Genomic DNA, 14,586 nt, shown 5'->3' with positions numbered 1-14,586 from the left:
CAATCGTGCTTCACCTCCTGGGTAAACGGGGGAAAATATTAAGTGTCTGGGACTAACCTGGATGTATCCATTTTTCAGGAGAGGAGGCAATGGGCAGGTCACAGGGGCGCAGGAAGGCAGCACTCCTCCCCACTCTCCGTTGGCTTTGCAGGTCCTCCTTTTCTCTCCCCGGATCAGGAAGCCTTTATCGCAGCTGTACGCCACCACGGCACCAAAACTGTAGTTTGAGCCGCTAACGTAACCGCGGTCAATGCTCTCCGGCCGGGAGCACCTCACAGGGACGCAGCCGATGTGATATGGTGAAGGGTCCCATTCCCCCCCCATCAGACATCTCAGCGTGGCGGTGGTGTTGAGCATGAAGCCTTCCTCGCATTTATAGCTCACTTCAGTGCTGCTGGGGTATTTGGGCTTGCTGACTGAATCTAAAATCGCATTGGGTAATTCGGGCGGACGTGAGCAGAAGTTTGCGATGCAGCGGGGGACCGTCGCGCCGTCGGGGGGAGCCCACTGGCCCTGAGCGTTACACACCATCTTAGAGTTGTTGCCGGCGATGTAGCCATCAGTGCAGAAGTAGTTGGCGGTGTCCCCGAAGAGTTGGTGGCTTTCGTAGGGCTCGGCGTGGTCGATGGCAGGCGGGGGCCCGCAGGAGCGAGGCACGCACTGGGTGGAGGTGTCGCTCCACTGGCCGCTTGCCAGACATTCTCTTGCCTCTGGGCCAATTAGAGTGTAGCTGTAGAGGAAACAGCAAATATAAACCCCCTTATCAGTTGATACATTTTTTTTTTTTTTTTTTAATCATCTTACCCTTCTTTGCAAACATAGTGCACTTTGCTTCCCACTTCATAGTTCTCTCCCACAGTGACGGCGTCTCGTAAGGTCGGAGGCTCGCCACACAGAGCGCTCACGCAGCGGGGGACGGGCCTGCTCCACTCCCCCGTCTCCTCGCACACCACTTCCATGGACCCCTGTGGTCTTCGTACGGACACGCTACTGAGATTACACTGTAGTCCAACACCGGCACAGCTACAGCATCACACTCACTCATCATACCTGTAACCCTCCAAACAGGTGTACGTGACCCTTGATTGATATGTGTTTGTCTTGAAAGTGTAGTCAGCGTTGACACCACTGGGAGGCTCCCTGCAGGTGACCGGGTGACAGAGAGGTGGCGTCCCGCTCCACCTCAGACTTGCCATACACTGGAACTCATAGGAGATCGGAGGGAGGAATCCCTTCATGCACCTAAACACGCCGAGAGGTGCAGGGAGGTGGACGTGAGAGCTTGGCAGATTCTACCCGCTGTCGTTGCTACAACGTGGCACCGCAGAGGATGTAAATAATACCTGAAAGTCACCTTGCTTCCATAGGTGAAATTACTTCCACTCATGACGGAGTTCTCGGGAACGGTTGGGTTTAGGCAGGACAGGGCTAAAGATGACATCACAAAAGTGATTAGAAACTGCTTAGTTGTGAATAAAAACAGATGACATTAGGGACAGATAGCATTCAAGCACTGTTATTGATTGAATGTAGACCAGATTGTCAACTAAAGGTGATATATTGACATTTGTTTTGATAAAAACAAGGTTGTGGGAGGAAACTGTGAATAATTTCATCACCGTGAGGTTTGTCTTCCCAGAAAGTCTGATTCAATCTCGCTACACCCACTTCAATGTCTTTTTTGGCCCACAACGTTGTCTTAAAGAAACGGCTTCACAAATTAAACCTTAGAAGCTTCCTTTTGGACCGGAGCAGCCAAATTTCCAAATCTGGAACGTTTGTTTCAGCCCGTGCAAGTCAATTCTCCTTTTCTCTGGCAGAAAGAATGTGGCCGGGAGCCAATCAGACTGCTGCAGTGACTTAAGCTTTTCCAGTCCACAGTGGATGACAAAGGAGCATTTACAAAGCATTTACAGCAGCACAAGATATCACGTCAGGCATGTAACCTGTGTTTGTTCAAATGTGCGTACACACACACACACATTTTCGTGATGCTTTAAATGTACGCGACGCACGCTTTTCCACAACCTCTCCGATCTCCGTAATAATAACTGAATAAATAGTTGGAATACTCTTTTCATACGGAACAAAAAACCATACTGACATAATTACTAATGGTAACGTCAGAAAGTTTTGTGATGTATCAATGACTTGCTCATTTTCAACATTTTAATGGTAAAATGCAACCAGCTATGAAATTCAAAATAAAGAGCATTGCTTAAACAAAAGGACCTATCAGGAGATAAAAGCTGCAATGTCATCCTTACGTGTGCCTTTCCTTTTATAGTCTTAAAGTCAAATGGCTTCCTCTTGTGGTAGAACACAAGCACTGCTGAATCAGCAAGGCTCTCCTCACCTCTGCAGTAGGGGATGGGATTGTCCCAGTTTCCAGTCTCCAGACAATGGAGGCGAGGGGGGCCCACCAGCTCGTAGCCCAGCCCACAGCCAAAAACGACCTCACCACCCATTAGGAAGTTGTTGCCCTCTCTGTGACCGAGGTCTGGAGAGCCGGGGTCTTTACACTTCACCGGCTCTGGGGAAATGCAATTAAAAGTTAGAAATGTTGGATCAGAGAGTTCAGCGAGAGTTTTTAAGCCGTGCCTTGTTACCTGTGCAGTTTTTGCCATCTCCGCTGTACGGGTGCTTACACGTGCACGTGTAGGAACCTTCTGTGTTCAGACATCTGGCGTGTTTGTCGCAGTCTGACCCCAGAGCGCACTCGTCCACATCTGACCACAGACATATTACACTCAACACGTTTCTTTTCCATGCTCATCATTAATTAAACAACACTCAATTTTCTCTATGGGAGATTACCAAGACAGGCTGGTGAATTTCCTCCCCACTTGCCACTGTTAGCACAGTGAACTTTGGTGTCTCCCAACAGGTAAAATCCTGCGTTACACTGATATTCCACAGAGCTTCCAGCTTGGAAGTCTGTTCCTTGAAACCAGCCATTCTCCAGCGGGTGGGGAGGCCCACAGGACACCCCTGTGAGGCACAGAATTCAGGGTTCTATTATCTCCCTACTGATAAATGTATTAGTTGTAGCAGAGCAGGATCATATAGTAGGAGATAGAATAGAAGTATTCATGTTGACAGGAAGACAATTTTGCTGTTTCTAAAACAAAGGATTCCTCACAATCTCGATCATGACAATTTTATTTGCCTATTTTTTTTATTTTAATAGAGTTGTGGCTTACTTTCACAGCTAGGCAGGGGGTGGCTCCACTCTCCTTTATTTTGGCACTGAAGCACTGGCTCCCCCAACAGGTAGAACCCGGGATCGCAGGACAGCCGCACCTGGGTTCCGGCTTTGACCTCCACAGTGGAGGTATGCAGGTGGGAGACTGCGTTCTCCAGCTTGGGGCAATCTGGAGGAACCGCAAATACGTTCTGGTTTTGATGGGCGAGTGAGCCGATGCTGCAGTTTACAGTTTAATCTTCTTATACCTGCACAGAAAATGCTGTTGAGGTTCACTTTGAGACGGCCCACCAAGCCGGCGAGGAAGTCCGGCCAAGCAAGGACGTTCCCTCTGTGGGCGACATGAGAAGTCGGACAGCTGCTGGCCAGCACCTTGATCTACAGTAAAGAGAAGATAATTTATTATAAAGTAAGTGAAATAATGCAGTTAAACAGCCACACTCACCTGCTGCGGTGTGAGAACGCGATCCCAAATGTTCAGCTGGCTGATGGAGCCCACAAAAGATTCCACTGGATTGAAACCCTCGCCTCTCTGATCCTGGTCCTGGCCTAATACCAAAGCTCCACCCGCTACAATAACCACAGCCACAGTTTAAATCCAAGCAAAACAGATTTTCTTCTTTTAAGCAGTAAAACAGGTTGAAGATAGCACTACACCTGGGATAGTGGTGCCGACTGACAGGCCTTTGCCCCCATCTGAGGGCTTTCCATTGATGTAAATTCTCCAGTCCCCATCCCAGCTCCGCCAGGACACCCCGATGTGGTACCACTGACCCGTGTTCACCGCGGGGCAGTCGGTGATCCGCTCCTTCCCGTTCACATAGAGGACCCAACTGTAGAGAGAGAAACAACCAGGCATTGGAACAGGTTCTACGTGCACATCTGTGATGCAGCGCGAGGTGGTGCCAACCCGTTATAGTCGATGAGAAGAAAAGCATTGTCGCTGCCCTCCACGGCGTAGGAGATGGGTGTGCCGTAATTAGTGGTGTCAGTCGATCTCATCCAGAAGGTGCAGGTAATCTCTGTCAGAGCTGGCATCACTCCATCCATCATCACGTAACCGTGGATACCGGACACCTCGAAGTCGAGGTTGAAAGCCGAGGACATCTCTGATAGGATAAGAAGCAATTACAATAGAGGCAAAAGGAGAATAAAAAGGCTGCTTTGACCACATTCCGCTCTTGTCGTTTAATTTTGAAATCACAATCAGTCTAATTTCAGTCTGAAGTCCACAGAGACACAAAACACAACAATAAACGTACACTTCAGCTGTGGTTGATGGAAGATTTTCACAAAATCATAGAAATTTGGTTTTTCTTTCCCGCCTATACAGTTGCCCTGGCGACGTGTCCCCTGTCCTATAGTACCTGTCTCACACCTGGTTCCGTTGAACCCAGGGAGGCAGCGGCAGGTATATGAACCCAGACCATCCATGCAGCTGGCCCCGTTCACGCAGGGGTTGGGCTCGCACTCGTTTATGTTCACCTCGCAGAGGTGGCCGCGATAGCCCAGCGCGCACCGACACCTGAGAAGAGGAGGAAGGCACGTTTTCACTCAGGCACACGTGGTTGCATCTTACTGATTAGTCTTGGATCGTTACCTGAAACTATCAATGCCATCCTGACAATGGCCTCCATTGAGACAGGGGGCGCTGTAACACTCATCAACGTCGACCTCGCAGTGATCACCTGAGAAGCCGACCGGGCAGTTACAAACGTACCCGCCTGTCTGGTCCTCGCACGCACCTCCGTTCAGACAGGGGTTGGAGAGGCACTCGTTTATTTCCAGCTCACAGCGGGACCCTGCGGCAGGAAGACGGTGAAAACTAGTTACGTACCACCGATAACGGCTCGACAAAATGCGGGTTTGTGAAAGAAAATAACCAAAAAAGGCACATTTTGGAGTAAAATTCCAACCTGTGAATCCCGCCGCACAGCTGCAGGTGAATTTGTTCACCTCGTCCACGCACACGCCTTTGTTCAGACAGGGGAAGGAGATGCACTCGTTCACCTCCGCCTCACACACGGCGCCTGACAGAAGCAGAGGTTAAATGCTGTTTTTGGGAAACATTGAGAATGATGTGTGATCCACACCACTCACCTATAAACCCAGGCTTGCAGTCACACTGGAACTCTCCCATACCGTCATTACACAAGCCCCCGTTCTGACATGGAGCCGAGTCACACTCGTCTATGTCAACCTCGCACTTGGCCCCTGAGTAACAAACGCCATTAGCAACAGTAAACTACCGCTCATCTATAAATTACTTGTGTGACCAGTGGTTTGGGCGGTGGGTTACCTGTGAACCCGGGCATGCAGGTGCAGATATATCCCGCTCCAACCTCCTCACAGGTGCCCTTATTCTGACAGGGATTCAGGAAGCACTCGTGGAACACCTGATTTATCAGCAAATTAAACTGTCATTGGAACTTAATGAAACACTGAATTACTTTGCTCTAAAAACATCTGCAGGTTTATCAGGCATATGATTAAATGGGTTTCTTGGAGCTGAAACCGACCTGACTGCTTGCTTGGTAGTCCTCGCTGACCTTCACCTCTGGAGCTGCAGTCACACTCTCCTCTTTTGGGAGAAAACTGGAACTAAAACCTGACAACGACACCCAGACAAACGTAAACTGAGATGAGCTGGAAAAACCACCAGACGCAGACGGTTACGGTGCGCCTGAAAAAGGCCCGAAGTCTCATCGAAACCTGGCAGCTTGTCCGCGCCGCTTTTCATTCCCACAGGCCAGGAATGCAGTAATAGTTATTTCCATTCAACAGTGCAATAAAAATCACATAAATCCCCCGCCCCCCAATGCTGCGTGGCTTCTTTTTTTTTTTTTTTTTTTTAATTTTAAAAACAACTGAATTGATCTCTTACAGGTTTTATTTGAAAAGCTGTCACACACACTTCGGAAACAAAGTTTGCTCTTTTGGCAGCTCTTGTTGGAATTTAACATAAATCATTTTAATTGCCAGAAGGTTACAGTCAACACAGCGTGGCAGTGTTAAAAGTAAAACTCTACTATTAAAACAGTCCAATTTGGGTCACATTTTACATTGATTTTGTTCGTCGGTGTCAAAAAAGTCCCATTATAAAGACGTATTCAGAGTCTGGGAAGGCTGGTATGTAGATGAGCCAACATTTGCTTGGCACTTACTTGAGCATCGCTGTATAGTTGTTGCCGCCACAACAGTGGTGGTTCCATAGAATGGGCAGGAGAGACAGTAAGAGCGGCCGTGGTCTGGCTGGTAATAATCCCTGGGGCAGGGATAGCAGGGAACGAGACCGGTGCGGGAAAAATGACCTGCTGAACAGGGGACTGAGAGAGAGGAAGAGAGGAGTCAAAAATAGAAAGACTGTTGAGGGAAAATTACCAAAAAAAGAATAATGCTGAAAGATCTACAGTTTACAAGTATTTGTATTTCAACAGGGAACTTCACGTTTAAAAATTTCCACATTGATCATTATAATTTCCATGTAGGAATTGGCAGATACTGAATACACATTTGTACTGAGGAATTCTGTTTGTTGTTTTGTTACCTAGCAGCATTTAATGGTTCGAAATGATTAGATGAGTGCGAGCATGTTGATAGGACACTAGGGGGGGATAAACTGTGTCACCTCCACACTCCGCCTCCGCCACTGCTCCTCTGGTGACCGTCGAGGTCTCCTCAGGACAGACAAGACAATCCCTGGCTGCGTAACCCGGCTGGTAGTGACCCAGCGGGCACGACTCGCAGATCTCCAGTCCGTTCGCAGAGTGAGTGCCGGGCTTGCATTGCCCTGCAAATGCACCAAAAAAGTAAGTTTCACACACGCACGAGCACTGACTGTATCACATCGATCTTACCTTTGCATTCGGTGATGCTGCGGGAGTGCAGGTAAGCTGTGGAGGATCCCTCAGGGCAGGACTTGCACTCTAGCTGACCCTCCTGGTCCTGGTAGGAGCCCAGCCAGCAGCTCGCGCACTCGTTATGTTCCAGGGAGAAGTAGGTACCCACCGGACACTGGACTGCAATAGTGAATTCAAAACAGTAAATCAAAGCTAAACGCATGAAGATCAAAGGTATTTCAGTCGAGATATTGCGCAATGTCTAGGAAAATGTACGTGGTGATCTCCTCTTACTCACCACACATCCTGCCATTGAGCACGGAGCCTGGTCTGCATGACAGGAAGGCCTTCCTGCCCTCCAGGGACTTTGGATCAGCCACGATCATCTCTGAAGACACGCGGAAACTGGACAGCGGCTGCCTGGCCAGCGTTCTCTTCAGGCGGTTGGTCAGTTGCTCCAGCGTGCGCAGGAGCCTCCTCTGATTGGCCACTTCTACAGAGTCATTTCTCGATACAGGCAGAGGGATGCTGGCTGGAAGATTAAACAATAATCCTGAAGTTAAAACTGCCCTTTCTTTACTCCTCCCCCCCCCCCATTACCTGTGATGTTGAAAAAGATCTGGATTTTCTGGTCTCTGGTCGGTCGCCTGATTCTCCGTAGCCTCTTTGCCAGCGGGTGAGGCCGCACGGCGGTGTCCCGCTGCTGTCTGGCGAGCGGGCGCGCGCCTGTGGCGAAGCCGGACTCGAAATAAGCGTAATCCTGGGTACCCTGAGCGCCCCCGCTGTTGCTCCAACCTCCTGGTCCTGGTAAACATTCAGAAAGTCAGAGTCGAGTCATGATGTATTCCCTTTAAAGGCAAGTGTGAGTCTTCAGTCTTACCAATGGAAAATCCATTCTCATAGTCATAGTTGTACTCCAGACAGTGGCCCTGTGGCATCATCTCCAGCTTGCAGGTGACATCACTGCTGCTACAGATGTTGGGGAGCTGCAAGGAAGAAAATAGCCGATTCAAATACTGATTTATGACACAATTCATATGGGCGTCTGTATACTTAAAGCTCCTCACCATGCCTCTCAGTTTGGTGTTGAACTCTCCGGTAAAGGCTTCAACCAGGTCCAATTCATCACATCGGGATGCTTTAAAAAGCATCTCAAATGGTTTGAACCCATTGTTTGCCATGCGGTTCACTGCAAAACACAGAACAGGGCTTTAATTTACAGGCTGCGTGCTGTTTTTATAGAACCCACTTGTGTTTTTAGCGCCAACGTGTCGGTCATACCGGAGCAGTCAGGTCTGTCTGGAGAATAGGGAGGCTCCCACACGCCGTTGTAAGCACAGAAGTAGCTGTGCACTGCATCTTGAGTGATGCTGTAGCCATCATTACAGTGGAGAGTACAGTTAACACCCTCTTCCTCATCAGAGCAGACGAATTCCCCATTAACTGGGATGTACGGCTGCTCGCAGGTCGTCCCTGAAAAGGTATGTATGACAGTCCAATCATACTGTTGTGCTTAAGCCAAGCGGTGCTCCCAGTGTTCCTATCAAGCTTGCTGGCTGTTTACCTTGCACAGTGATGGTGAGGTTGCAGGTGCGACTGTTTCCTGCTGCATCAGTAGCTGTGTACTGGACCAGTGTCTCACCTACTGGGAACCAGGAGCCCGGACTGTGGTTGCTGGTGACTGTGAGGCGACCTCCTAAGAAAGAGATGTATATTTACACAACAGTGTTGCTTGCACATTTATTATAACACGTACTGTGCGGTCACTATGTTCTTATAACAATGCTATTATTCATTAATGCAGGGTTTTTTTTAAAAGAAAAAGGGAATTGTACTCCAGTCACACTGCAGATGGCAGTCTTGGCCTTTTCCCATTTTCCAGACTGACTCGTTTGCAAAGAGGTTATGTTCAAGAAAATATGCTGAAATGAGAACAATGTCTCACTTAGTGGCAGGAAAAAAAGATCAGTTCTTGGGACTGGAGAGGGAAAAAGTGTCAAGGCTGATTGAAAAAGCAAATATGAAGAGAGTGATGATAGACAGAGAGCATATATGTGTTTATACGTCGTCACTTCACGTAAAGATTTCACTCACTGCTATATGTTATAATCATCTGTCTGTGTGTGTGTGTGGGGGGGGGGGGGTCTGCGAACATAAATGCAGCAGCTTTGGGAGAATGAATGACAAGGTTAGAACAACAGAAGAAATTAGTGAGAACAGTGAGTTAACAACCATTTATTTCACCTCCTCTATTAAACACTGTTGGCGCGGAGCTGACACACGTCTAGCCTACTGGAGTCTGGTGTCTCAGCTTCTATGTGTGTGTATGTGTACGACTGTGTGTGTGTGTGTGTCTGTGCAGACTATATATAGACTGGCATCAGGGTGTGGGCCTGGAAAAACAAAACACTTGCGTTGAAGCGGCGTTGGTCTGACGTCGTGTGGCCCAGAGTGCAGCCTCTGCAGTCTGTCATTACGACGTTTGAGCGTGTGTGTGCGTGTCTGTGTGTGTGTTTGTTGGCTGATGAGACAGCACCTTCTCAGACAGGTGGGACTGGTCCTGGATACAGATGGGATGATAAGTCATGGCACATGTGAGTGTCCCAGTCTGCGATCTGTACATCTGACCTGTATTTGTGTAGTTTCTGTGTGTATGTATCTGTGTGTGTGTGTGTGTGTGTGTGTGGAGCCAGACTAAATTACAAAGGCCAGGCTCTGAGCTGGAAACCTGGAGAACTCTGCTTTGTTGTCGGCTGTTTGAGTATAGTTACCGGTGCCAGGAGAAAACCAGCCGCTTCTCCAAAACCTAACCTATTTGGCAGACTGACGTTGATGCACTTTATAGGTTTGGCCTACATCACTCAGGACTGCAGCAGTGAGAAGGACCATAAAAAGACAGAGGTTACACATAAAGTCTAGAATTTGTATTGTGACCTCTCGAATTAGCCTGGAACAAGAAAACCGGGTCTGTTTTTTTATGGAGCTGTCCAACACGGCAGCTTAAAATTCACCCGCAAAACGGATTCGCGTTCGTACTTAGATTCAAAACTGTGATTAGAAATGTTCACTAACAAATAACTCCTGAGTCTGGCACAAAAACGCAGTTGTTCCATTGAAAAACCACCTGATTCCTGCTGCTTTCTCCCACTTTATTGTTTTGATCACATTAGCAGATGCTGCTGCAATTTTATCTGTCCAAGTTGTATTCTGTATATCTCCCTCCCATAAACACAGGCTCACAAACATCCTCCCATTGCTGGACTACAGGCCTGGTGTCTTTCACCGTTATTCACATGCACAGATGTACACCTAAAGCCTGCCCCTGATCCCCATTTTCCAGTCGGAAAAGATCCTGTTTATCCATCATCGGCGGAGGAAGAGGGTGGAGCGCAGTGGAACAGAGGAGCAAAAGAATAAACCATCCACCGGAGCTGCCGTCTGAGAAACGGGGACCCGACATACCTGAGTTGTCGGAAAACTGCGGCACCTCCCAAACGACCGCCGTCTCGATGTCTGCAGCTTGGACTGTGGGCGGCGACCGGCATCGGTCAATGACCGGGGGCTCCGTATCTTGAAAGGGATAGGAAGTCGTTAAAAAGGAAGGCGTAAGGAACCATTTGCATCCATTTTCCAGACAATATTTACTGTAGGAGGGCCAGACGGGCAAAGAGTGCCGCTGTGATCTGACAGTACAACAGTGCAGAGTGTCAGAGGGCTCTCGCTAAACATATGTCTCTAATAAAAACCCACAGCGTTCCACCACCATAATAACATGTGGAAATGTTCATGGCTACCATGCTTGAGGTTTTTTCCCCCTCTGACTGCTGTGATTATCGAGCGGTCGACATGGGACACCCGTTTTCACTCTCTAAAGTAACCTGTTTGGCACCTGCTGGAGGCGCTTGCGGACGCCTCATTTAAACATGTTTTTACATTAAATGACAGGAATAAGCTGCGGCGCAGAGGGACGAATAAGCAACACACTTGGGTGGGTGGGGGGGGGGGGGGGGGGGCATCTGTCCGAGCGTGTATAGATGCTTTCCAGTAACTGGCTTACAAAGATGATGAAGAATATCAGCTGACGGACTTTGGCTTATCCCACAACACTCATGCTGCAGCCACTTAAAATCTAAACAGATTATCCAGTGTGTGACAAATGTTTCCACACCAGCATAAAGTAGCGTCTTTGGCTCGCAGTCGGGAACTTGACACGCCAAATAACTGGGCAAGAAGACTTCTTTATGGCTATTTTTCCTAAGCATTAATATGTTGCAGCTATTTTGGTCGCACAATTGTGGGGGCAAAGGAACAAACTGAGGTAATAACTCAATATTTGACTACTCAGATTGCCCTTTTATTATTCGTATCACTGTATTTATATATTTATTAGTGCAACAGCCCAGAACCTCTTCAATCTTCTCTGTGTATGGAAAGTGCTTTATGTATAAACACTTGGCTTTGCGCTGGGATTAGTCAGGTTGACCACGAGACTCAAACAAAACACATTTCACATCAACGCGCGCCAGCTGAGGCGAACGGAAGGACTCACCCACGACAGTGACGGTGAACGAGCAATTAGCTTGGTTCCCCGAGCGGTCGGTCGCAATGTATGTGATGGTTTCATTCCCAATGGGGAAAAGCTGAGGAGGGGTATAAACTGGCTTCACCTGCACCGCCACCTGGTGGACGGAAGGTAGAATACATTACTGCACGCCACGAGTGGTCCGACAACGTTACAATGCACTTTTTTTACTAGGCCCAAACTTCTTCTAGATTCCAACCTCTTCATTAGAGTTGTCAGTGGCAGTCGGGACGGTCCATCTAATGTTAGTGGTTCCGCGGCGCTCGTCTGTCCCTGAGACGACGTCCTCGGGACACTGGAGCCACGGTGGTTCAGCATCTAAAGAAACACACATAAAAAAGTCTCACATTCTTTCATATGCAAACGCAACATCTGCACACAAGATGATCTTGCGCCTAATGCGTGCGTGATGTCATCTGACCTGTGACCTCTTTCATTTCACGCGTATTATCGCTCATTAACGAATCAAAAGGAGAGTGCAATGCTGTCACAGCTCCAACAAGCATCCAGCGCCGCTGACGTCACATTTAAACCATAAGTGGTTTAAAGTGTCCCTTATCTCTCTCTCCATCCATTAGCTCAATACCTCGCCGTGATGATAAAATCTTGGTTTCATCAAGAGGGAACTGAAATTAAATGCAATAACTGCTCCAAAGAACATCCTTGTTAGAAGAGCCGATTAATAAAAACACCATCCCACCTCCTACAAATTCAGAACTCATTTAGGCCACACGCATTCTTTCCAGGATCAAAGTTTGTAAATAGGAAAATAAGAGATCATTTTAGAGATAGAGATGTTGTTGGATAAAATAATTATTTGCTAAAATCACCATGATTGTCCTTTCCAATCTGCAACAACTTCTAATTCCCATTATAATGGGTCATCCACATACCTCATCCTCCCTTTTATCCTTCTTCCATCACCATTTTTTTGGCCTGAGGGAATCGGGAAAGCTCGTCTTTCCTCAACTCCCCGTCATAAAACACCTACGGATGACTCATTCTCCCCTCGCGCCCCGTGTCCACCCCGCCTTCGTTTTCATCTTTATGGCATCTCTTCCTCTCCTTAATGGAAGCAGTCCTTCATTAGCGAAGCTGCGCTGCAGGGAAGTGAAGCGGGGGGAGGCTGAGTGGATGCGTGGGCATGCTGAGCAGCTCTGCACCACCTGATTCACCTGCGGGGCGACACGGAGGGCTGCGGTCCAGCCAAAGCCCGGAGCTCTGGCGTGGTATGGTCTGAGTTAACTAACCACTCTAACCAGTCTGCAAAAGTGCCGCGACAATGCAGAGGGGGAAGGGGGGCAATGGAAAAAATTCCAGCCGCTTTCTTTTTAGATCTTTTTTCTGCTCCACACTGGTTCTTTCTCCTTATTGCTTTATTAAAGGTCAGGCCAGCTGATTAGAGAAAGCTAAAACCTCTTTTTAAGGGCTTATTCAAGGTTACATGAAGTGATGATCACCATCTACCTCAAGATGGGAAATATAAACTGGCAATATTGTGGCAGAAAGGTTAAATTAGACTGGGAATACTGGGCTAGCATGGACGTATAAATCCATATTTTATGTCACTGATGTAACGGTATGCGCAAGTGAGGTTCATACCTGCACAGGTGGCTTTATGGATGTTAGCTGTCCAGTTTCCAGAGCCCAGGCACACGGCCTTCCGGTTTCCCAGGAGTGTGAAACCTTTTCGGCAGGTGAGCAGACAAGTGGAGCCCGGGGACGCTGGTCTCTTCCCGCAGGCAGGAGGCGACAGTGAGATGTTCTTCAGGGTTGTGATGGGGGGGCAACGCACCTCTGAGGAAAGGAGCGTTCACATACGGGGTTAAATGTGATATCTACTGCTGGTTCCATCTTTGGTCCGCATATCCACACATTTATATACTGGCAGCTGAGAGCAGAAGAGTTGAATAAGCTATATTTAGGTGGCACGTTTGAAAAGCCTAGCCTGGACCACAGGACGCACACACTTCTCATGCATCTCGGCAGAGGGGAGATCCACACTGAGACTCTTCAATTAGATGTAACCCCCCCATATCTCTCACGTTTCACTCCTGTAGAAACAAACATTAAAACAAGCCACTCTACTGCCGCACACCCTCTCAGCAGTGTCAAAAAGGAAAAAACAGCAAGCAGGAGAAGCCGAGGTGGTCGAGTAAACAAAGCGTAAATCAGGCCGAGCATGTGTGGGGGAACGGCGCTCGCTATCAGCAAACAGTGTCTTCTGGAAGTTCGTGGGCTCCTGAATAATGTAGCCGGCTGGCTGGATCAGTCAGAGGTCTGTGGCTCTCGCCCCGGCCCTTATTTGTGAGTTGGTGTGCCTGACCTGGGTGCTCCCTGCGGCCAGCGGGAGGACGCGCAACTATTTTAACTTAACTATCAGTTCTGAAGCCGGCGTGTGTAATTTTGGGTGCACGTGGCAGCGAGTGATTTGCTATGAGAAAACAGATGCAATGATGCGGCGGGGCTCTGTGCAAATATACCATGAGCTTAACCACGGTGCTTATGTGAGTATACATCCTCCGTGCTTTTACAGAGAACTTCCCCGATCCGTTAGCGAGATGCTAATTAAAAGGGAAGGATTTCCCTCGGCTGTAACACGCGAGATCAGACAGGGGTTGCAGAGCGACGAGGGCTTACCCACACACCGAGGTTGGGGTCCGCTCCACAGGGAGTTAGCCTGGCAGGTGAGCCTGGAGGGTCCCTCCAGCCTGTAGCCTCGCTCACAGCCCACCTGACACTCTGTCCTGTTGGAGGCGCCGCTGTTGCTGCACCTCAGAAAACCCTTCTTGGGACGGGAGAGCGGCGGGCAGGAGCGGACTGTGTGTCGAAATATACAACATTATATAAGAAAGAAAAACCTCCAGCAAACTCTTACCCTTAATATGATTCTTTTTTCAAAACACAGGTATTGCTCATAACTCAAGAGGATGAGGATGTGATAAATCATGGGCAGGAAT

At 48.4% G+C, this 14,586-nt stretch overlaps 1 protein-coding gene across 2 annotated transcripts in view; it reads right to left on the bottom strand.

Annotated features, from left to right (window-relative positions):
• svep1 (sushi, von Willebrand factor type A, EGF and pentraxin domain containing 1) overlaps positions 1-14,586 on the bottom strand; it is a 49,651-nt gene that overhangs the window by 6,910 nt on the left and 28,155 nt on the right. For both annotated transcript variants that reach the window (XM_029840658.1, XM_003978565.3), the window contains exons 6-37: positions 14,267-14,446; positions 13,229-13,423; positions 11,826-11,944; positions 11,594-11,723; positions 10,507-10,614; positions 8,609-8,740; positions 8,326-8,517; positions 8,112-8,233; positions 7,925-8,030; positions 7,645-7,848; positions 7,343-7,576; positions 7,063-7,224; positions 6,834-6,995; positions 6,370-6,531; positions 5,725-5,813; positions 5,505-5,601; positions 5,306-5,419; positions 5,122-5,235; positions 4,806-5,007; positions 4,573-4,730; positions 4,116-4,314; positions 3,863-4,038; positions 3,651-3,775; positions 3,454-3,583; positions 3,204-3,374; positions 2,818-2,991; positions 2,610-2,729; positions 2,357-2,533; positions 1,344-1,428; positions 1,051-1,242; positions 805-972; positions 58-730 (exon numbers count right to left, since the gene is read on the bottom strand). In XM_029840658.1, coding sequence (XP_029696518.1) covers positions 58-730; positions 805-972; positions 1,051-1,242; positions 1,344-1,428; positions 2,357-2,533; positions 2,610-2,729; positions 2,818-2,991; positions 3,204-3,374; positions 3,454-3,583; positions 3,651-3,775; positions 3,863-4,038; positions 4,116-4,314; positions 4,573-4,730; positions 4,806-5,007; positions 5,122-5,235; positions 5,306-5,419; positions 5,505-5,601; positions 5,725-5,813; positions 6,370-6,531; positions 6,834-6,995; positions 7,063-7,224; positions 7,343-7,576; positions 7,645-7,848; positions 7,925-8,030; positions 8,112-8,233; positions 8,326-8,517; positions 8,609-8,740; positions 10,507-10,614; positions 11,594-11,723; positions 11,826-11,944; positions 13,229-13,423; positions 14,267-14,446 — 5,372 coding nt within the window. The remainder of the gene's footprint in view (positions 1-57; positions 731-804; positions 973-1,050; positions 1,243-1,343; positions 1,429-2,356; positions 2,534-2,609; positions 2,730-2,817; positions 2,992-3,203; positions 3,375-3,453; positions 3,584-3,650; positions 3,776-3,862; positions 4,039-4,115; positions 4,315-4,572; positions 4,731-4,805; positions 5,008-5,121; positions 5,236-5,305; positions 5,420-5,504; positions 5,602-5,724; positions 5,814-6,369; positions 6,532-6,833; positions 6,996-7,062; positions 7,225-7,342; positions 7,577-7,644; positions 7,849-7,924; positions 8,031-8,111; positions 8,234-8,325; positions 8,518-8,608; positions 8,741-10,506; positions 10,615-11,593; positions 11,724-11,825; positions 11,945-13,228; positions 13,424-14,266; positions 14,447-14,586) is intronic.

The sequence above is a fragment of the Takifugu rubripes genome, chromosome 8, assembly GCF_901000725.2.
Source record: "Takifugu rubripes chromosome 8, fTakRub1.2, whole genome shotgun sequence".
Classification (NCBI taxonomy): Eukaryota; Metazoa; Chordata; class Actinopteri; order Tetraodontiformes; family Tetraodontidae; genus Takifugu; species Takifugu rubripes.
This window is presented reverse-complemented; position numbering and strand designations above follow the sequence as displayed.